Raw genomic sequence first — 22,717 nt, forward strand, 5'->3', positions numbered from 1 at the left:
TTCACACGCTTTTGCAAGACACGAATAACTGCACCTAATCTAAACACAGGTCTGAGTTGATGATTCAGATGAATCTGGCACTGATGTATGGAGAGCTGAACTGCCCATGGGATTGTTTTATGGCTTTAGACGAATTGTCGACCCTTTGTGGCAGTTTCCTCTTCATTGTCAGCTGAGATGGCTTATGTGGGACGTCGAACATTGTGGGTACTGTATTCCACATGAGTTTATTATTGTCTGCATTCATGAACTGGTTTTATTCAAAGTGTAGCAAACAAAACTTAACATTATTATAAAGTTAAATACGGTCTTTTTTCATAAGTTATTCTCATCTGCTATTCACTAGCCACTGTCTGCTCCTAAAACGAAACATTAGTCATTAATACACACATGTAGTTTGCAAGCGAATCCTGAGATACAGTTTAGTAACATAATGGTATATATACACTATGTGATCAAAAGTATCCGGACACCTGACTGAAAATGACTTACAAATTCGTGGCGCCCTCCATTGGTAATGCTGTAATTCAATATGGTGTTGGCCCACCCTTAGCCTTGATGACAGCTTCCACTTTCGCTGGCATAGTTTCAATCAGGTGCTGGGAGGCTTCTTGGGGAATGGCAGCTCATTCTTCAATGAGTCCTACACTGAGGAGAGGTATCGATGTCGGTCGTTGAGGCCTGGCACAAAGTCAGCGTTCCAAAATATCCCAAAGGTGATCTCTAGAATTCAGTTCAAGACTCTATGCAGGCCAGTCCATTACAGGGATGTTATTGTCGTGCAGCCACTCCACCACAGGCTGTGCATTATGAACAGGTGCTCGATCATGTTGAATGATGCAATCGCCATCCCTGAATTGCTCTTCAACAGTGGAAAGCAAGAAGGTGCTCAAAACATCAATGTAGGCCTGTTCTGTGATAGTGCCACACAATACAACAAGGGTTGCCAGCCCCATCCATGAAAAACACGATCACACCGTTACACCACCGCCTCCGAATTTTACTGTTGGCACTACACACGCTGGCAGATGACGTTCACTGGGCATTCGCCATACCCACACCCTGCCATCGGATCGCTCCATTGTGTACCGTGATTTGTCACTCCACACAACGTTTCTCCACAGTTCAATTGTCCAATGTTTATGCTCCTTACACCAAGCGAGGTGTCGTTTGGCATTTACTGACGTGATGTGTAGTTTATGAGCAGCCGCTGGACCATGAAATTCAAGTTTTCTCACCTCCCGCCTATCTGTCGTAGTACTTGGTGGATTCTGATGCAGTTTGGAATTCCTATGTGATGGTCTGGATAGATGTCTGCCCATTACACATTATGAACCTCTTCAGCTGTCAGAGGTCTCTGTCAGTCAACAGACGAGGTCAGCTTGTACGCTTTTGTGCTGTAAGTGTCCCTTCACATTTCCACTTCACTATCAAATCGGTACAGTGGACCTAGGGACGTTTAGGAGTGTGGAAATGTCGCGTACTGACTTATGACACAAGTGACACCCAATCACCTGAGCACGTCCGAAGTTCGTGAGTTCCGTGGAGCGCCCCATTCTGCTCTCTCACGATGTCTAATGATTACTGAGGTTGCTGATATGGAGTACCTAGCAGTAGGTGGCTGCAAAAAGCATCTAATATGATAAACGTATATTTTTGGGGGTGTCCAGATACTTTTGATCACATAGTGTACCTCCCAGCATCCTTAGGGAACCTAAAGAAAGACAATGTGGTGTCTTCTGCTTGTTGTTGCTGTTGCAATTTATTGCGCTACAGACGCTTCCGCTTGTACAAACCATTGTACAAACAAAAATAAACAACCAGAATTTGCTCTCGCGATTGCACCGAACTCGCCAGTTTTACTTACTTTCTGGTGCTCTGCTGGCACAGAAGATAACAAAATCGAGGTGAAGTGTTGCGACTGTTATGTTGGACTATGACCGGTACTGGAATTAAATTAAAGGTGTTTAATATGTTGGTGGCTTAATGAAAATTTTGATAATATTTAGCAAAGTGTTGCTGATGCTGACTAACACTAAATATTCCCAAAACGCAGAAGGGCCTTGGGTCGTTTCTCTCTATAGTTTTCTAATTCCAGAAAGTGCCATTCGAGTTGGCCAAAATCTTTATTTAATCCTTTCTTAGAATATACATCTAGTTTATTTATTGCTGGAAGCAGTATGTAAATTATTATAGTCAATACAGTCGAATAAGTAATAGTGAGTAAAAGACACATAGTGCCAGTAACTATATTTGCACTTCCAGGTAAAGTACATCGAACACAACAACCAAGGAACATTATATTACACACATAAAGCTCAGGGCGTACGATAGCACCAGAGGGGTCTATTACTTGTATATTCCACATGATGCACTTTGCCGCCGTCTCACACGAAATGCATTGTTCAGACAATTCCAACACACCTCTTTGAACATATATTTTGTGGTTTGCCTTCACAAGATAAACCAAATAGCCCCACAATTTCTCTTTGTCCAAGAGTTTTGTCAGAAGGTCAGCCAACATGTCTTCCGTGTGCAAGTGGGCATGATGTTGTTCTGTCACTCTGTGTCGTCCCGAATAAAATGGTGCCTTATATCATTATGTTTTGTCCTAGCACTAGTGACATCATTTTTAGCTAAGTTAATTGTTCCATTACTGTCACACAAGATTGCTATAGGTTCCACACTTAAAATGGGTTTTATTTCACATATTAATGTTCTTAGCCACAACTCAGCCTCTATGGTACTCAGTGCAACAGTTTATGCTTTTGACAGGACAATGATATGAGGCCTCCCATTAATTTAAAGGAGCAGCCAGTAGTGGAGTGCCTATCTCCCAATTCACTCCCCCCCCCCCCCCCCCAGTCTGCATCGCTGTAGCTTTCTAGTTTTGCTTTACCTTCTCTATGGTATCTCAGTTCGTGGTTTGAATTTCCTCCTAAATAACGGAATATACTTTTCACAGCTTTCCTATGGTTTTCCTGCTTACTGCATTGGTGGCAAAAACAATGTCAGATCGTGAAATTTGAGACAAATACAACAAACTCCCTACTGCTTCTAAAAATGGAATATTTTTATCACATTCCGCATCTGCGTCATTTGTATTTAACTTCACTCTTTCTTCCACTGGAGTAGTTATGAGTTTACAATCACTCATGCCAAAATTCTTTAAGAGTTTTTCTGTATATGATGATTGATTTATGCTCGATTCTTGTCTCTCTTGATCCTTAGTGATCTGCGTATCTAAATAACGCTTAACTTCTCACAAATCATGCACCTTAAACTTGGTTTGCAGCTGTTTCATAAAAATTCTCATTTGGCTTTCGTTTTCACTCAGAATAAGGAAGTCGTCCACCCATATTGCCATTATTATTATCCCTTCTCTTCCCCTATTATAGTATATACTGGGATCTTTCTAAGATTGATTCATATTCATATTTATTAAGGTTTAATGCAGAAATCGATTCCAGCAACGTCCACTCTGTTTAAGTCCACTTTTTCGCACATGCTATATCTTTTCCCTTTCTGATCTGGTTTTCATGAGTTCTCTTGGTGGAATGACATACGTCTCCTCCTCCAATTTCCCATTTCAATATCATGTTTTTACATCCATATGATGAATTGTTAAATTTTATTTTGATGTAAGGCTAAAAGATATCTCAATGAGGAATACTTGACTACAGGTGAAAAAGTTTCTTTGTAATCTATCCCTTGTTTTTGCGAATATTCTTTTATTACCAGTCGTGGTTTATATCTTGGTGATGAATTTTAGGGGCTTTTCAAAGTGAATACCCGTCTTGTCTGTAATGGTTTCTTATCTGCTGGCATATTTATTCAAAGGTTTCGCTCTGAGATAAGAATTCCAATTCCCTCTCCATCGCTTCTTTCCATTCTTGAGAGTTTAGGCCGCTCATTGGCTCTTCTGCTGTTGATGACTCATCTTTAAAAGACTGGGCTGCATACATCTCAAAATCCAGGTATTCTTTCGATTTTGGTACGTGAGAAGAACGCCTTTTATTGTTCTCTTCATTTTGTTTGTCCTCAAAGTCATTGTCATCATAAATAGTCTCCAACTGCCTTTGACTGTCCTCTTCCTGTTCTTCACTTTCTCTTTCTTCACATAAGGTTTAACTCTTGGAACTAGGTGCAGTTATCCTAGTAGTCTTGCCCTCTTCAGAGTCCTTTCTATTTACAAAGAATACTACATCTCAGCCTGTAATTATCCTTTTATCCAATGGATCCATTAATCGGTAGCCCTTTGAATTCTCACAATAGCCTATAAAAATATACTTTTTAGCTTTTAATTTCCATTTCCTCTCAGCTGTTTTGGAATGTGCGCCATTGCATCACACCCAAAAATCCTTCTTTTGTTTAGGTCAGGTTTCCTTCCTACCCATATCTCTGTTCCGTAATGCTTTTGTAGGGTATCCATTGCTCAAATATACAGCTGTTGACACCGCCTCTGCCTAAAAATCTTTTCATAATCCAGCATCAGTTATCATGCTCCTTGCTTTTTCGGCAATGGTCCTATTAGCCCTCTCAGCAACCCCATTTTGAGATGGGCTGTACCTTACGGTAGTTTGATGCCTGATCTCCATTTTTGCCAGAAGTGTTTTCAATTTCTGGTTGATATATTCTCTCCTGTTATCAGACCTGATGATCTTGATCGTCTTTCCCATCTACCTTTCGACCATGTTAGATATTTCTCGAAAGAATCACTCACTTGGTCTTTGGAACTAAGAAAATAATCGTGAGTACATCGTGAATAATCATCAATAAACTTAAGAAAATAATAACTCCCCCCTGTGGGCCACATACATTTACATGGATTAACTGTAAGACGTCTGCAGATTTACTTTTACTAGTCATAAAAGGTAGCCTTGCTTGTTTTCCTTCTATGCATATCTCACAAGGACCCTTGAATACACTGCAATTCTGTATTCCCTTTACCTTATTAAAGACATACTCTTTATTTAGGTGTCCAAGTCTATGGTGGCATAAAAAACCTACCGTTGAGTATACTGAACGACTAACATTTCTATATTTACTGTCAATGGTATCCAACTAAAAAGACACCTTTCGTTATTTGTTGTAGCTGTAACTCCACCATCTTTGTTGATTACTCTTGCTCCATGCATGTAAAAGTGACTACAAATCTTTAACATAATGCAGCGCATCAGCAACCGTATATGTATAGAAAATAAACAATTTTTACAGCCTTCAGTTGCAAGGTAATTTTTACTCGTTTACCTAGGTTTCGGTTCCAGTAATGGAATCTTCTTCAGAACCTATAAATTAAACCACATACGGACATATATTACTCACTGAAATGCATCATCAGTGTAATGATTGAATAATAAAGAAATCGTGATACTTACAAAAATTAAATTATTTTGAGAGCCAAACACTGGCCATGTCACAGATTAAAAATTAAAACAATAAAGACGCATAATCATAAGATTATGTCTGTCAAAATTAAAACCATTAAGGCGAACGTAGACGAAGCTACGCCGGCCAGAAATAAGGACCACATGTGAGCGGCACGGAAACCAGGCGTCGCGAGCAGTTGCTAAGGCGTTTTTATGTTAAAGACATTTTATGCTTAGCACGCATGGTTTCGACACTAATTTTTTAGTTACTGTAGCGAGGCTTCGCCCTCTTACTATAATATTTAAATGTAAAAAAAAGTATACCTTGGCTTTGTAGTTTGTTCTCAGGTAAATTGTTAATGTTGCCATACCAATAGATAGGTTTGTCCATTTGTAAGATGGCTTTCAGTCACATTTTGTTTATATGTATATTTGCTCTAAATAATTTTGAGACAGTTTGTCTCTTGTGCCTGCGCTTGCGCTTGCGCTCGCGCATGCGCGTGGCCGCGGGCGAGCCTCGCCGCGGAACTGCTCGCGATGCCTAGTTTCCGTGCCGCTCACATGTGGTCCTTATTTCTGGCCGGCGTAGCTTCGTCTACGTTCGCCTTAATGGTTTTAATTTTGACAGACATAATCTTATGATTATGCGTCTTTATTGTTTTAATTTTTAATCTGTGACATGGCCAGTGTTTGGCTCTCAAAATAATTTAATTTTTGTAAGTATCACGATTTCTTTATTATTCAATCATTACACTGATGATGCATTTCAGTGATTAATATATGTCCGTATGTGGTTTAATTTATAGGTTCTGAAGAAGACTCCATTACTGGAATCGAAACCTAGGTAAACGAGTAAAAATTACCTTATAACTGAAGGCTGTAAAAATTGTTTATTTTCAAAAGTGACTGTATTTCGCTTCTTGACAATTTCTCCTACAGGTAGTAGGCTACTCGCAACGTTTTTTTACATAATGAACATCATGTGCTGTAATCATATCAGATTCACCATTTACACTTACATATAGATCTACACTCCTGGAAATGGAAAAAAGAACACATTGACACCGGTGTGTCAGACCCACCATACTTGCTCCAGACACTGCGAGAGGGCTGTACAAGCAATGATCACACGCACGGCACAGCGGACACACCAGGAACCGCGGTGTTGGCCGTCGAATGGCGCTAGCTGCGCAGCATTTGTGCACTGCCGCCGTCAGTGTCAGCCAGTTTGCCGTGGCATACGGAGCTCCATCACAGTCTTTAACACTGGTAGCATGCCGCGACAGCGTGGACATGAACCGTATGTGCAGTTGACGGACTTTGAGCGAGGGCGTATAGTGGGCATGCGGGAGGCCGGGTGGACGTACTGCCGAATTGTTCAACACGTGGGGCGTGAGGTCTCCACATTACATCGATGTTGTCGCCAGTGGTCGGCGGAAGGTGCACGTGCCCATCGACCTGGGACCGGACCGCAGCGACGCACAGATGCACGCCAAGACCGTAGGATCCTACGCAGTGCCGTAGGGGACCGCACCGCCACTTCCCAGCAAATTAGGGACACTGTTGCTCCTGGGGTATCGGCGAGGACCATTCGCAACCGTCTCCATGAAGCTGGGCTACGGTCCCGCACACCGTTAGGCCGTCTTCCGCTCACGCCCCAACATCGTGCAGCCCGCCTCCAGTGGTGTCGCGACAGGCGTGACTGGAGGGACGAATGGAGACGTGTCGTCTTCAGCGATGAGAGTCGCTTCTGCCTTGGTGCCAATGATGGTCGTATGCGTGTTTGGCGCCGTGCAGGTGAGCGCCACAATCAGGACTGCATACGACCGAGGCACACAGGGCCAACACCCAGCATCATGGTGTGGGGAGCGATCTCCTACACTGGCCGTACACCACTGGTGATCGTCGAGGGGACACTGAATAGTGCACGGTACATCCAAACCGTCATCGAACCCATCGTTCTACCATTCCTAGACCGGCAAGGGAACTTGCTGTTCCAACAGGACAATGCACGTCCGCATGTATCCCGTGCCACCCAACGTGCTCTAGAAGGTGTAAGTCAACTACCCTGGCCAGCAAGATCTCCGGATCTGTCCCCCATTGAGCATGTTTGGGACTGGATGAAGCGTTGTCTCACGCGGTCTGCACGTCCAGCACGAACGCTGGTCCAACTGAGGCGCCAGGTGGAAATGGCATGGCAAGCCGTTCCACAGGACTACATCCAGCATCTCTATGATCGTCTCCATGGGAGAATAGCAGCCTGCATTGCTGCGAAAGGTGGATATACACTGTACTAGTGCCGACATTGTGCATGCTCTGTTGCCTGTGTCTATGTGCCTGTGGTTCTGTCAGTGTGATCATGTGATGTATCTGACCCCAGGAATGTGTCAATAAAGTTTCCCCTTCCTGGGACAATGAATTCACGGTATTCTTATTTCAATTTCCAGGAGTGTAGTTTCCCAGCCAAATGACATTGTAGCTTGAGTCTTATCTTTAACTTCATAAAGAAGAGATTTGTCTTTAACAATAATAACAGATGCGCCTGAGTCTAAAATCCATTCCAGTTGTCTATTATCCACATCACCAAAATAATAAATACATGAGAGTGCCCTACCTTTATTATTGGTCCCTCTCTCTGTGTAATCAGCAACATATCCCTTTTGCTACTTGTCTGACTTTGGGTTTACTTTTTGTCTGCACTGATATGCAATATGCCCCTTCTTTTGACATTTATAGCACCTCACTGAATTCTTCTTTTTGTTTATTGAATAAAGAGCAGATGTAGTTTCCTTCTTCAGTACGTGACTGCTTGAAGTACTCTACATCCTGTAGGATTTTCACTTTAACACTGTCGCCCATGATCAGCATACCTGAGCTTCCCAGCCCCATAATCATAAGCGCATACCTTTCGGGCTGTCCTGCCAACAGTAGTGTCCCTGTCCATTCGTCAGCGATCTCAAACCCAATATTTCTCAGTCGGTTCGACATGGCTATTATTTTGTTGACTTATTTGTCTACGCTCTCGCATTTGTCCAACTGAGTGGTAATTAGGTTACACAATAATCCTACTTTCCTTGTAAGACCTCCATCCTCAAATGCACTTCGTAATTTGTCCCAGGCTTCTTTCGCTGTTGCAGCTTTTTCAACGTGATTTTGCTTTCCTGTCATTACTTCAATAATTCTGATCTGTGGATTTCATTGTCCCATCCACCACAGTTCATAGGTCGTCCAAACGTAAATACGCTTCTACTGCAAATTTTCACGTTGCATAATTTTCTCGACGCGTACGTCTTTCAATCTGCGAAATTTGTGCCGCCCTCATTTTAACGGTAACTTGATCTTTCTTGGCGTAAAGAATAATACCGAAGAATAGTACAAAATGGTTGCGTCCGTCTTGTAAGGATAACTCGTACTTCACACAAATGTACTACTTGGACCCTTTTCCAATACTTTCTCACTACTATATTATGGATATACTTATTCCAAATGCTTCGCTGGTCCCATAACGTGTTAGAGTCGACACAGTTGAATAAGTTATGGTGAATAAAATACATTAAGTGTCAGTAACTATATTTGCACTTCCAGGTAAAATACATCTAACACAACAACCAAGGAACATTATATTACACACACAAAATTCAGAGCTTACAATAGCACCAGAGAGGCCTATTATATTTCACATGATGAACTTTGCCGCTGTCTTACACGAAATATATTGTTCACACAATTCCAACATAAATAAGTTTAATTCTGTCGTACTCCTCTTTCATGTTATTTTTTATGGTTTCCGAGAGTTTTCATACATCAGTCCAAAGATATATTTTGTATCACTCAAGGAGGTTATTTTCTTGTATCTTTGGTATGACTTGGCTGCACTGCTTACTGCTTATGCTCTGTGATAAAGCGTGATTTGTTTGTTTGTTGTTATGTTTTGTGTCCGTGGCCACGCGGTTATTGAGGTTAAGTTTGTGTTTTAGTAGTGTATGTGACGGTATAAAAAATGAAGATGAAGTCGAAAAGCAGACCAATAACGAACCGGTTATCCACTGTCAAGAAATCGAATTTGAGGACCAAAAAGAAGAAATCTGGCGTTTTTCGGCCGCAAACAAATATTAAAGTGAAAACTTTTGAGTCAGAAAGTGACAGTGCAGCGGAAGAAGCGATTTCCGAAATGAGAGAGAAATATGTGAAAAAGAAAGCAACGTCTAAAAAGAATGCAAGTCCAAATGGCTTCGCCAGACCTAGGTTTTCTAACGATGGTTCGTAACCTGTGAAATAGTTCCTAGCTTTTTAATTATTACTTGATGAGATAAGAGACTGGTGTAGAACCCAAGATTTTTACATAAAACTATTTATATATTGCTATCTGGTATGTAATGTAAAGCTAAAACGGATTGCATCTTAAGCTTTCTAGACTGTGTGACAATGGAATGAGATGTCTCATAATGTACAAAATGTTATAGTCCTTTCAGATAGTGTTGCAGTAACTGTAGATTTACATTGTACAGATATGAAGCTGTTTGTATGGCAAGGTGTCTGCATACTGCAGGTGATCAATACGTGTGACTAACATGTAGGCTTATTTCAATATGATTTCTAGGTGCTTATGCGTCTTCCATTTTCGAATGCCAGCCATCAAAGTGCCTTGTAAACCAAGTGATGTGTAAATACTTTAATAACGAGATTAACTTTCCAAATATTCTCTGATGGGGAAATTATACCTGTAATGTATCGGCAGACTTTTTGTATTTGTGAAGTAGTTCAGCGAAATTATGAAGTCGTCCAACAAAAGAAGTCATATTCGAGTGCCATACATTTTCTGGACTGATGTGTATCATAAGCTGTTAATCTAATTTCTAAAGTCGTTTGATACTTCAAAGAGATTGAAAGCTGGCCTCTACTGCTTGCTGGTAACTGTGAATTTGTAGTTGACTGCAATAAGATATCATTTATCTTTCTTTGCTTTCAATTACTACTGAAAGAAACTGTGAACCTTTTAGCACCAGTTCTTACTTCTCCAGCTAATTGTGTCGCCACTTGTGTATTTATTATCATATTTTGATTAGGTTCTTGTCTTTTGAGAGGGCTGAAAGTCAGTAATTTTTATGATAGTTACTTGTTAGCTGCCCCCACGACTCAACCTGGTTGACCAGGTTGCATAATCATGATTTAATGCACTGTATTTTTCCTTTAACCCACATTGTAGACATGTTTTATGTGTTGGTAGTGGTGGCCATAAGTATAAAGACCAGGTTGCTGCAGTTATCCCTGCTGGTCTCTTCATCTCTGCATAACTCTTAACCCCATACAGTGCTGCATTCTAGACCGATCCCTTCAGGAAGGACTTCCTAATACATAAATTTATATTAGATATCAAATTCATCTTTTTCAGAAATCATTTTCTAGCTATTGCCAGTCTGAATTTTATATCCTCTCGGCTATGGCCAACATCAGTCTATTTCTACATTACATAGATACTCTGCAAGCCACCGTGCGGTGCATGGTACTTTGTACCACTGCTAGTCATTTCCTTCCCTGTTCCTGTCGCAAATAGAGAGAGGGAAAAATGGCTGTATATATCCTTCCATATGAGCCCTAATTTCTCAAATCTTATCTTCGTGGTCCTTAACCACAATGTATGTTGGCAACAGTAGAATTGTTAGGCAGTCAGCTGCATATAGGCCTACTGGTTCTCTAAATTTTATGATTAGTGTTTATCGAAAAGAAAGTAGTCTTCCCTCTGTGTATTCCCATTTGAATCCCTGAAGCAACCTCCGTAACACTTACATGTTGTTTGAACCTACCAGGAACAAATCTAGCAGCCCACCTCTGAATTGCATTAATGTCTTCCTTCAGTGAAACCTGGTACGGAACCCAAACACTCAAAGTATTGAGGAATACGTCGCACCAGCAGTCTTCTTTATGGGGGAAACACCCTTTCCTAATATTCTGCCTATAAACCAAAGTTGACCATTCACCTTTACTACCACATTCCATTCCATATCACTTTGCATTGTTATGCCCATATATTTAAATGACCTGACTACGTCAAACAGGACACTAGTAATAATGTAAGTGTGAATGACAGGTTTGTTCTTCCTACTCATCCTAATGTCTTACAAATTTCCACATTTAGAGCTAGCTGTGGTCCATCACACCAACTAGAAATTTTGTTTATGTTGTCTTTTATCTTCCTACAGTCACTCAAATTTGACACCTTACTGTACACCACATCATCATCAGGAACAAACAACAACAGGTTGCTGCCCACCGTCACCAAATCATTTATGCTTATAGAGAACAACAGAGGTCCTATCACAGTTCCCTGGGGCTCTCCTGATAATACCATTGTCTCTGATGAACATTCGCCATTGACGACAATGTGCTGGGTTCTATTATTTAAGATGTATTCAAGCCACTCACATATCTGTGAACATATTCCATAGCTCATACCTGCTGTATGATACTGTGTGAAATGCTTTCCGGAAATCTAGACACGTGGAATCTGGGGTCAGCGGAGGCGTCCGATCCCACCCGTTGGCTTTGACCCGTGACGTAAGGGTGTTGTGGTGTGTGACGTCTTGACAGCGCGGAGTTTAGTTTATGGGTAGGCCTATGTTGTGTTTGTAGATGTCGTCTTGTTGCGTTTGGAGGTGTCCTCTGGTTGTGTGTGCGTATGGTCTGCATGTTATGTGGTGTGTTGGGTTCATTTGGGTGTCGGTGCTTGAAGTGTGCATTTATCGGTCGTGACTGTTATAGAAGAACTGAAATTAGTTTCAGTGAGTTAAGAATTAAGTTTCCTTTGTGTTTGTGTTATTGCGGTGTCGTTTGATGTTATTGGTTTCCTGTTTGTTGCACGGCAAGTCGTTTAATTCAGTTTGTGGTTTCTTTTGTTAGGTATGGATATGACTTCTAAGTTTAATAGTGTGCGTCTGCAGGTTGAAATGGGGGATGACATGTTGTCTGTCATTAAGTTTCTGCAACTTTTTGGGTTTGTGGTGGAGATAGTGAAATGCGGCATATGCAAGCAGAATATGAGAGTTGGGGGCTTGTGTGTGTGTGTGTGTGTGTGTGTGTGTGTGTGTGTTTGAGAGAGAGAGAGAGAGAGATTGAGGTGGCTGACCTAGTGTGTAGCGCTGCAACTTTTTTGTAATAACTAGTTGTTTTTGTGGATCTATTAGTAGCATATTATGATGTTCAGTGGGGTTTTTATGTATTGTTGGGTCGCTGTTATTTACTGCATGTGTTGGTGGTTGATGTTTCGGAATGGCACTTGTGGTTGATTTATGTATCATTGGGGAAGTACTCTATTTCAATTTGACCTATGTAGGCGAAGGGAAGTGACCGATTCCTGTCGATATTGTAAGTGTAGCACAATTTGTGAATTTTGTGGTGTTTTGATGTCATCGTTTTGTGTGGTTTGGGATCGTGGTGTGTGTGTGTGTGTGTGTGTGTGTGTGTGTGTGTGTGTGTGTGTGTGTGTGTTTATATTTAGTTTGTCCCCACCCAGAAACACCCAATTTCCTGTGCTGTTCCCATTAGTTTGGAGGGAGACGTGTTGGTTTTATATGTATTTTAGTGTTTGTTGTTGTGTTTATGTGATGACGTCACAGGTGCCATATTGAAAATGTGGAGAATGATCGTTTCTGCCATATTGATGACGTCATGGTTCAAAGCAGATTGGTGGAATCGAACGCTTCTGGTAATCCAGGAATCTGCCTGTTGCCCTTCATCCATAGGTCACAGTATATCGTGTGAGAAAAGGGTAAGCTGAGTACCACACTAGTGATGCTTTCTAAAGCCATGCTGATTCATGAATATAAGCTTCTCGGTCTGAAAAAAGTTTTATTACATTCGAACTGAGAATATGTTCAAGGGTTCTGCAACAAACCTATGTTAGGGATATTGGTCTGTAATTTTGGAGGTCCATTCATTTATCCTTCTTATATACTGGAATCACCTGTGCTTTTTTTCCAATCACCCAGGACATTGTGCTGGGTGAGAGATTCGTGATAAGTGCAAGAGCCAATGCTGTAGAGTACTCTTTGTAAAACTGAGTTGAGTTTCCATGCAGACCTGGTGATTTATTTGCTTTCAAATCTTTTAATTGTTTCTCTACACCAGGGATGCTTATTACTATGTGGTCCATATGGTAGCCTGTCCAAAGGTCAAATGACAGTATGTTTGTAAGATTCTCCTGTGTGAACAATTCCTTGAATGTGAAATTTAAAACTTTAACTTTCATTTTGTTGTCTTCAACTGCCTCACCAGACTGGTCAACAAGGGACTTAATGGAAAACTTAGACCTACTTACCAATTTTACATAGGACTAGAATTTTCTCGGGTTCTCTGCCGGATCTTTTGCTAAGGTATGACGGCGGTAGTTATATGCATCGCGTATAGATCTTTTAACAGATGCATGAATCTCTACTAATCTTTGCTTGTCGTCACTTGTGTGTTCTCTTTCGAACTGAGAGTGCAACAGCTCTGCTTCCTCACATCTTTGAATTTCATAATGAAACCATGGTGGGTCTTTTCCATCCTATATCCACTTGCTAGGTGCGTAACTCCCAATACCACAATTTACAATCTGTTTGAACTTTGTCCATAATTCCTCTACACCCATTTTACTGGAACTTAAGTGATTTGAATTTATACCGTCTAAGTGATATGCTAACAACTGCTTATCTGCTCTATCTAGCAGAAACACTCTCCTAGTCTTTTTGACTGCTTTATTAACTTCCATTACCATTTTAGCTACGATACAGACATTGTCAACAAGGTCCAGCTTATTTGTAGCTACAAGATTTAAGAAATTTCCATTGTTTGTGGGCTGCTGAGCTGGCTGCTCAAGACATTTTTTTCAGAAAATGTGTTCTACGTTGACCGTTTGTCTGTACTTCTCACAATGAACGCGTAGGCATCCCAGTCGTCTCCTCCAACTAGTATTGCACGATCTGGGTGTTTTTGCACTACTAACCACAGATTTTTTTTGAATGACTATAGAACTTTCGCAGCGGGGTCTGGTAACCAGTAAAAACATCCAACAATAAAATTGGTTTCACCTAGACCTGTTATACATAACCAGGTAACTTCACTGTCACAGTCCACTTTGACCTCAAGTAGACAATTTGCTAAATATCTCAGAGCTTTCCACTTCAGGTTTTAGCCAGCTCTTGGTCCCAAGAATAATTTGAGCATGAGAACTTTCCTGGAGGGCAGTATGTTAAGGAACTTTATTACGATTACTTCGACAGTTTACTGAGAAAATTTTTGCAGTGGCAATGTCTTTACACTGACCGCTGTCTGACTTCCCTTGCTGTGCATCGACTGGCAAGTGTTCCTCAAACTACTGTCTAGCCTAAAAAAATCCTCATGTGGATTCCACAAACACTCTACTACCTGAGTAGCTGCTTCCTTTGTTTTGTGCACCTCTGACCTATCAAGGTAGTCCTACAAATCTCCAGAATAGTTAAAACTGATCAACTACTGTAGGTGTCATTTCCCAACCTGATTCTCTCAGCATTGTCTAATTTAACTTGAGTCCTTTCTATTGCCACTGTTTTATTTATGTCCGCCCTGATAGCTGAGTGGTCAGTGTGACAGATTACCATCCTATGGGCCCGGATTTGATTCCCTGCTGGATTGGAGGTTTTCTCCACTCAGGGACTGGGTGTTGTGTTGTCTTCATCATTATTTCATCCCCATCTGGCACGCAGGTCACCCAATGTGGCGTCAAATGTAATAAGACCTGCACCAAGGTGGCCAGACCTGCCCCGTAAGGGGTATCCCAGCCAATGACGCCAAACGCTCATTTCCATTTTTGTTGATGGTCATTATTATCTTTTTTCAAGACTGTGTCCATTCCATTCAGCTGCTTGTATCCATTCCATTCAGCTGCTCGTCTGAGTCACTTTCAATGTCATTGGCAAATCACAGAGCTTTTATTTCTTCCCCCTAAATTTTAGTCCCCTTCTCAGATTTCTCTTTAGTTTCCTGTACTACGTGCCCGATGTACAGGTTGAATAAAATTGAGGATAGGCTGCAACTCTATCTCATTCCCTTTTTAACCACTGCTTCCCTCTGATGTCCACCGTGCCTTACAAATTATGCAATCTGGTTTCTGTTCATGAAATAAATAACTTTTCACTCCCTGTATTTTATCCTTAGTTTTTTCAGAATTTCAAAGTGCTTGTTCAAATCACCATGGTCAAAAGCTTTCAGCAAATCTACGAATGTTGTAACATAGGTTTGCCTTTCTTCAGTCAAGCTTCTGGGGTAGGTTTTAGGGTCAGTGTTGCCTTGTGTGTTCTACATTTCATCAGAACACAAAGTAATCTTCCCCAAGGTCAACTTTCACCAGTTTTTCCAGTCTTCATATCAGTATTTTGAAACCCCGATGGCTTACTACTGAACTGATAGTTCAAATAGTATTCACATCTGCCAGTACCGACCTTCATTGAAATAGGAATGTTGAAGTTTGGGGATATTTTGTCTGTCTCATATGTCCTACACATCAGATGGAATAGTTTTGTCATGGCTGGCTTTCCCACAGAACTCAATAATTCTGAGGCATTGTCGTCTACTTCAGGGGCCGTATTTCAGCTTAGGTCATACAATGCTCTGTCATATTCTTCTCACATAATCATATCTCCCATCTTATCTTCATTTACTTTCTCTTCCTTTTCTGTAATTTTGCCTTAAATTTCATTTTCCTTGTTCATTTCCCTTGCTTAGTACTAGTTTGTTGTCTGGGCTCTTGTTGTTCATACACGTGATCCTGTATCCTCTAATGGTCAGTTTAATTTTCCTATAGGCAGTGTCTATCTTTCCCATAGTTATGCATGCAACAGCCTTGCATTTGTCCTCTATCCATTTTTCATGTTCTTTCAAGCTCATTTTTTTAGATTTTTGCATCCTCTTTCACCTGCTTCATCTGCTGCATTTTTATGTTTTCTGCTTTTCTACTTTTCAGTAAAATTCAATAAATTCATTGTTAAACAAGATTTCATACAAGACACTCTCTCTCTACTTATTTGAGCCTCTGATATGTTCACTATTTCACCTTTCAAAGCTATGAGTTGGTGTTCTATTGTACCCCATTTGTTCGTTACAGTCAATCACTGCCTAATGCTCCCTCTGAAATTCTCATTTATCTCCACTTCTCTCAAAGTGCCCACTCCAGTTACAGACTTACAGAAATTTTACCTTTTCCAGAGCAGGTTGTTCCAGTATTGTAGTATCTTTCTTAAGACTGTCTGTTTCAGTGTTGAGTAAAAAAACAAAAAGCAAAGCTGAGTTGAGGTGATTTTCTGTGCATGAAAAGCTGACGTGCAGGGGAACAGCTGAAGAGAAAGAAAATACAGTGAATATGTTTTGAAAGAAGTTACAATAGTGATTTATTCACCCAGGATTATTTTAGGATCACAATCCAAGTTGCCACACAATTTTAATGAAGAAACTTGTTAGTAACTATTCAAAACAGAAAACAGTTTTGTTGTATTTCTGTTTAAATTTAATATAGATATTTTTAACAAATGTAATGGGGGCAAGAAATGTTAGTAAACAAAAGCCAGGGGAGGGCAAGAAAGGTAATAGTATATCTGTCACTAATACTGGGAAATATAAGTCATACAAGTAGACATACGAATGAATATACACACATTGTAACGAGAAGAGTACAGGTGGTCAGCTGTAGGTTTGTTGAGAGAACCACCCGGTATTTACTCGAAATGATTTAAGACATCCTAAATTAGAATGGCTGGACTAAGCAAGAAGCAAATTGTTCATTGGCAGAACATAGACTGCCTGCAAAGCTCTGTTGCAGTCCATCCTAAAATATTGCTCAAGTGTGAGAGACCCATACCAGATAGGACTAAGAGGGGATATTGAATGGATACAAAGGAGGAGAACACAAATGGTTACAAGTTTTTTTAACCCATGGGAGTGTATCACAAAGATGCTTGAAGATAGACATAAAGTATCCTGCGAAAACATGCTTAGAAAAATTCCAGAACAGACTGATTAATACAGGAATGTATTACAACCCTATGTGTGTCACTCTCATAGGGATTGCGATGACAATATTAGACTAATTATGACACACACACAGGCATTTAAGCAATCATTCTTCCTGTGATCCTTATGTGAATAGAACAGAAAGAAGCCCTCATAATTGGTACAATGGAACATACCCTATGCCATATACTTCACAGTGGTTTGCAGATTTTAGATCTATTTGTAGACCTTTATTTTTCATACTCTGGGGCCATTGTCATAACAAATTCACCCACTCATTTGGTTGTACCAAACATGCAATTCTCTTATGTTTATATATAAGTGGAAACAGGAAGTAATCGTACACTGTTTGTTCAGACTCTACACACTTGAGCACAGATTACCTTAAGACCACAACCATACTGCCACACCCGTGTTTGTTAGAGACTTGATAGTAAGTTATCAAACAAAGAAAAAATGTTTTAGTCATAAGTAACAAATATAGTGAGCAGAGGGGGGGGGGGGAGGAGAGAGAGAGAGAGAGATATAGGGTGGGGGGGGGGGGGGGGAGAAGAGTGGTTGCAGCAGCGAGGCATATACATTATAAATCAATTGATATTACTGTATTGCCTCACGTGTTCCAACATTTCTACGGAATCCAAACTGATCTTCCCCGAGGTCCGCTTCTACTAGTTTTTCCATTCGTCTGTAAAGAATTCGCGTTAGTATTTTGCAGCTGTGACTTATTAAACTGATAGTTCGGTAATTTTCACATCTGTCAACACCTGCTTTCTTTGGTATTGGAATTATTATATTCTTCTTGAAGTCTGTGGGTACTTCGCCTGTCTCATACATCTTGCTCACCAGATGCTAGAGTTTTGTATGGCTGGCTCTCCCAAGGCCATCAGTAGTTCTAATGGAATGTTGTCTACTCCCGGGGCCTTGTTTCGACTCAGGTCTTTCAGTGCTCTGTCAAACTCTTCACGCAGTATCTTATCTCCCATTTCATCTTTATCTACATCCTCTTCCATTTCCATAATATTGTCTTTAAGTACATCGCCCTTGTATAAACCCTCTATATACTCCTTCCACCTTTCTGCCTTCCCTTCTTTGCTTAGAACTGGGTTGCTATCTGAGTTCTTGATATTCATACAAGTGGTTCTCTTCTCTCCAAAGGTCTCTTTAATTTTCCTGTAGGCAATATCTATCTTACCCCTAGTGAGACAAGCCTCTACATCCTTACATTTGTCCTCTAGCCATCCCTGCTTAGCCATTTTGCACTTCCTGTCGATCTCATTTTTGAGACGTTTGTATTCCTTTTTGCCTGCTTCATTTACTACATTTTTATATTTTCTCCTTTCATCAATTAAATTCAATATTTCTTCTGTTACCCAAGGATTTCTATTAGCCCTCGTCTTTTTACGTACTCGATCCTCTGCTGCCTTCACTACTTCATCCCTCAGAGCTACCCATTCTTCTTCTACTGTATTTCTTTCCCCCATTCCTGTCAATTGTTCCCTTATGCTCTCCCTGAAACTCTCTACAACCTCTGGTTCTTTCAGTTTATCCAGGTCCCATCTCCTTAAATTCCCACCTTTTTGCAGTTTCTTCAGTTTCAATCTGCAGTTCATAACCAATAGATTGTGGTCAGGATCCACGTCTGCCCCTGGAAATGTCTTACAATTTAAAACCTGGTTCCTAAATCTCTGTCTTACCATTATATAATCTATCTGATACCTTTTAGTATCTCCAGGATTTTTCCAGGTTTACAACCTTCTTTTATGATTCTTGAACCAGGTGTTAGCTATGATTAAGTTATGCTCTGTGCAAAATTCTACAAGGCGGCTTCCTCTTTCATTTCTTCCCCCCAGTCCATATTCACCTACTATATTTCCTTCTCTCCCTTTTCCTACTGACGAATTCCAGTCACCCATGACTATTAAATTTTCGTCTCCCTTCACTACCTGAATAATTTCTTTTATCTCGTCATACATTTCATCAATTTCTTCATCATCTGCAGAGCTAACCTTACGACTTATCTTAGAAGAAAGGTTAAGAAAAGGCAAACCTACGTTTCTAGCATTTGTAGACTTAGAGAAAGCTTTTGACAACGTTAACTGGAATACTCTCTTTCAAATTCTGAAGTTGACAGGGGTAAAATACAGGGAGTGAAAGGCTATTTACAATTTGTACAGAAACCAGATGGCAGTTATAAGAGTCGAGGGGCATGAAAGGGAAGCAGTGGTTGGGAAAGGAGTGAGACAGGGTTGTAGCCTCTCCCCGATGTTATTCAATCTGTATATTGAGCAAGCAGTAAAGGAAACAAAAGAAAAATTCGGAGTAGGTATTAAAATTCGTGGAGAAGAAGTAAAAACTTTGAGGTTCGCCGATGACATTGTAATTCTGTCAGAGACAGGAAAGGACTTGGAAGAGCAGTTGAACGGAATGGACAGTGTCTTGAAAGTAGGATATAAGATGAACATCAACAAAAGCAAAACGAGGATAATGGAATGTAGTCAAATTAAATCGGGTGATGCTGAGGGGATTAGATTAGGAAATGAGACACTTAAAGTAGTAAAGGAGTTTTGCTATTTGGGGAGCAAAATAACTGATGATGGTCGAAGTAGAGAGGATATAAAATGTAGACTGGCAATGGCAAGGAAAGCTTTTCTGAAGAAGAGAAATTTGTTAACATCGAGTATAGATTTAAGTGTCAGGAAGGCGTTTCTGAAAGTATTTGTATGGAGTGTAGCCCTGTATGGAGGTGAAACATGGACGATAACCAGTTTGGACAAGAAGAGAATAGAAGCTTTTGAAATGTGGTGCTACAGAAGAATGCTGAAGATAAGGTGGGTAGATCACGTAACTAATGAGGAGGTATTGAATAGGATTGGGGAGAAGAGAAGTTTGTGGCACAACTTGACTAGAAGAAGGGATCGGTTGGTAGGACATGTTTTGAGGCATCAAGGGATCACAAATTTAGCATTGGAGGGCAGCGTGGAGGGTAAAAATCGTAGAGGGAGACCAAGAGATGAATACACTAAGCAGATTCAGAAGGATGTAGGTTGCAGGAGGTACTGGGAGATGAAGAAGCTTGCACAGGATAGAGTAGCATGGAGAGCTGCATCAAACCAGTCTCAGGACTGAAGATCACAACAACAACAACAACAACAATTACTGTATTGCATCTTTAATTATCTTGTGGATTTCTTTCTCCTGTTTGTGTGAGGAGAGATGTTATTAATGTTAACCAATCAGGACATGTACCTTTTGGAAACATTTCATTTATAATGTTGAACACGGTATAATTGTCAAGGAATACAAAAAGTGTTATTGACATTACACACAACAGTGACCAGTCTCAGTCTGATGATTGTGATACTAGTAGCATACAAGAAACCACTATCATTGTTATTGGTAAGCTACTGAGTGGTTTTCTCGTATGCATATGTAATCATAAAGTATGCTCATTTTGAACATATTTTGCTTATTGAAATCGATTTCTATTTTATTGTTATGCATGCAAGGTACTTCATGTTGCATATTTGTGTTCCTGTAATGATTTCCAGTAAAGGAGGTGAAGCAGGAAGTTGTGGCTTAGAACTGTCAGACCATGCAGAACCTTGTCTATATGAAAACACATTGGCTCATCTGGATGTATTCCTATTTTTGAAGCCAAGTTTCTCCTATCTGGGAAGAGTAAGTTTCCTCAAAAGAGATGAAACTCCTTGTAATTGGACTGGTTTGAGTTGTATCCATAGCTACACTGCAAAGAAAAGAGGACATTGTTCTCTGCTATTACTGCATTATGTTTAGCCACATAGGGAGCAATAGAAGACCACAAACAAAACTGAAAACTTCACTAGCTTTTGAATGAGAAAACTCTCTCTCTCTCTCTCTCTCTCTCTCTCTCTCTCTCTCTCTCTCTCTGTGTGTGTGTGTGTGTGTGTGTGTGTGTGTGTGTGTGTGTGTAGGAATGTGGCACATGGGCACCGGATCTGGTGAGATCGTGCAATGCACAATTATGATTACATGGAGGAGAGATTTGGGAAGGAGTGACAGAACAGAGCAATGGAAGACTTTGGGGAAGAGGGTGTGATTGCAGGAGGTTAGTGGAGATGGAGACCAGGAGGATTACAGGAATGAAGGATGTGTTGCAAGAAAACCCCCGTCTATGTAGTTCAGAAAAGTGTGTGATTGGGGAGAGGTTGGGTGTGGCAGCACAGTAGAGCTCTGTACAAGTCTGAAGATGACAGCAAGAATGGTTGTTGAAAATTCTTCCGATAATGATGACTATGACTACACTTGGCTGAACACATCAAAATAGGTAAAAAATGAAATCATTTATCTGTTTGTCGGATTGTCAAGCACTCTGTAATGCAATTTGTGACGTACAAGGTATGTTCAAAAAATTCCAGAATTTTGTCCACAAAAATTTTCTACACTTACCTTTTACTTTTTGTACATGGTTTCCTTTGAAATACTCTCCTCCACAATTGATGCACCACTTCCAACACAGTATCCAGTTCTGGAAGCCGTCTTGGTATGCATCTTGTTGGCTCAGTGCGAATTTTCTTTTATCTTGTTTTTTGTTGCAAATCTTCTTCCTTGCAATGGGATTTTCAACTTTGTAAATAATAAAAAAAAAAAATCCCACGGAAGGCAGGCCGAGAGAGTGTGAGGCAGCACAGTGATTTCATTTTTTATGCAATAGTCATCCACCAACAGAGATGAATGTGCAGATGTGTTATTGTGATGCAAGAGCCAAGAATTGTCTCGCCACATTTCAGGCCATTTCTTTCTCACATTTTCTCTCAGACGTTGCAACATGTCTCAGTAGTACCATCAATTACCAGTTTGTCCCTCTGGCACAAATTCATCATGAACTAATCCTTTAAATTCGAGGAAAAGTATCAGCATGGCTTTGACATGTGACCTGGCATGAGGAGCTTTCTGTGGTCTTGGAGAACCTTTCCCGACCCATTGTGGAGACTGAACCTTGATTTCAACATCATAACTGTAGACTCATGTCTTATCACCAGTTGTGATTCTCTTAAGGAACATTTCATTCTCATTTGTGCGATCCAAAAGCTCTTTGCAGATTGAGAGGTGAAGATCTTTCTGGTCTTGACTCAATGTATTTGAGAGATTGTGTTTCTCCCTTTAAATGTCTTTTGCAGACTATACAATCAATGCTTTTCGTGTGCCTTCCAAATATCATTAAATTCCTGCTCGAAAATTTGCAGGATCTGCATATTTCTATGACAGCCATTGAAACAACATTTTAAGTTCTTGTTATGACATGTGTTAGTATATTGTCGACTTGGAAGAGCAGTTGAACGGAGTGGACA

The 22,717-nt window shown here is 40.5% G+C and overlaps 1 protein-coding gene across 2 annotated transcripts in view; it reads left to right on the forward strand.

Moving 5' to 3' along the window:
* The first annotated feature begins 9,268 nt into the window (after positions 1 to 9,268).
* Positions 9,269 to 22,717, forward strand: part of LOC126194494 (nucleolar complex protein 2 homolog) — a 125,526-nt gene continuing 112,077 nt past the window's right edge. For both annotated transcript variants that reach the window (XM_049932770.1, XM_049932771.1), the window contains exon 1: positions 9,269 to 9,628. In XM_049932770.1, the coding sequence (XP_049788727.1) occupies positions 9,370 to 9,628 (259 nt within the window). In that variant the 5' untranslated portion in view covers positions 9,269 to 9,369. The remainder of the gene's footprint in view (positions 9,629 to 22,717) is intronic.

Source organism: Schistocerca nitens, chromosome 1 (genome assembly GCF_023898315.1).
Source record: "Schistocerca nitens isolate TAMUIC-IGC-003100 chromosome 1, iqSchNite1.1, whole genome shotgun sequence".
Lineage (NCBI taxonomy): Eukaryota > Metazoa > Arthropoda > Insecta > Orthoptera > Acrididae > Schistocerca > Schistocerca nitens.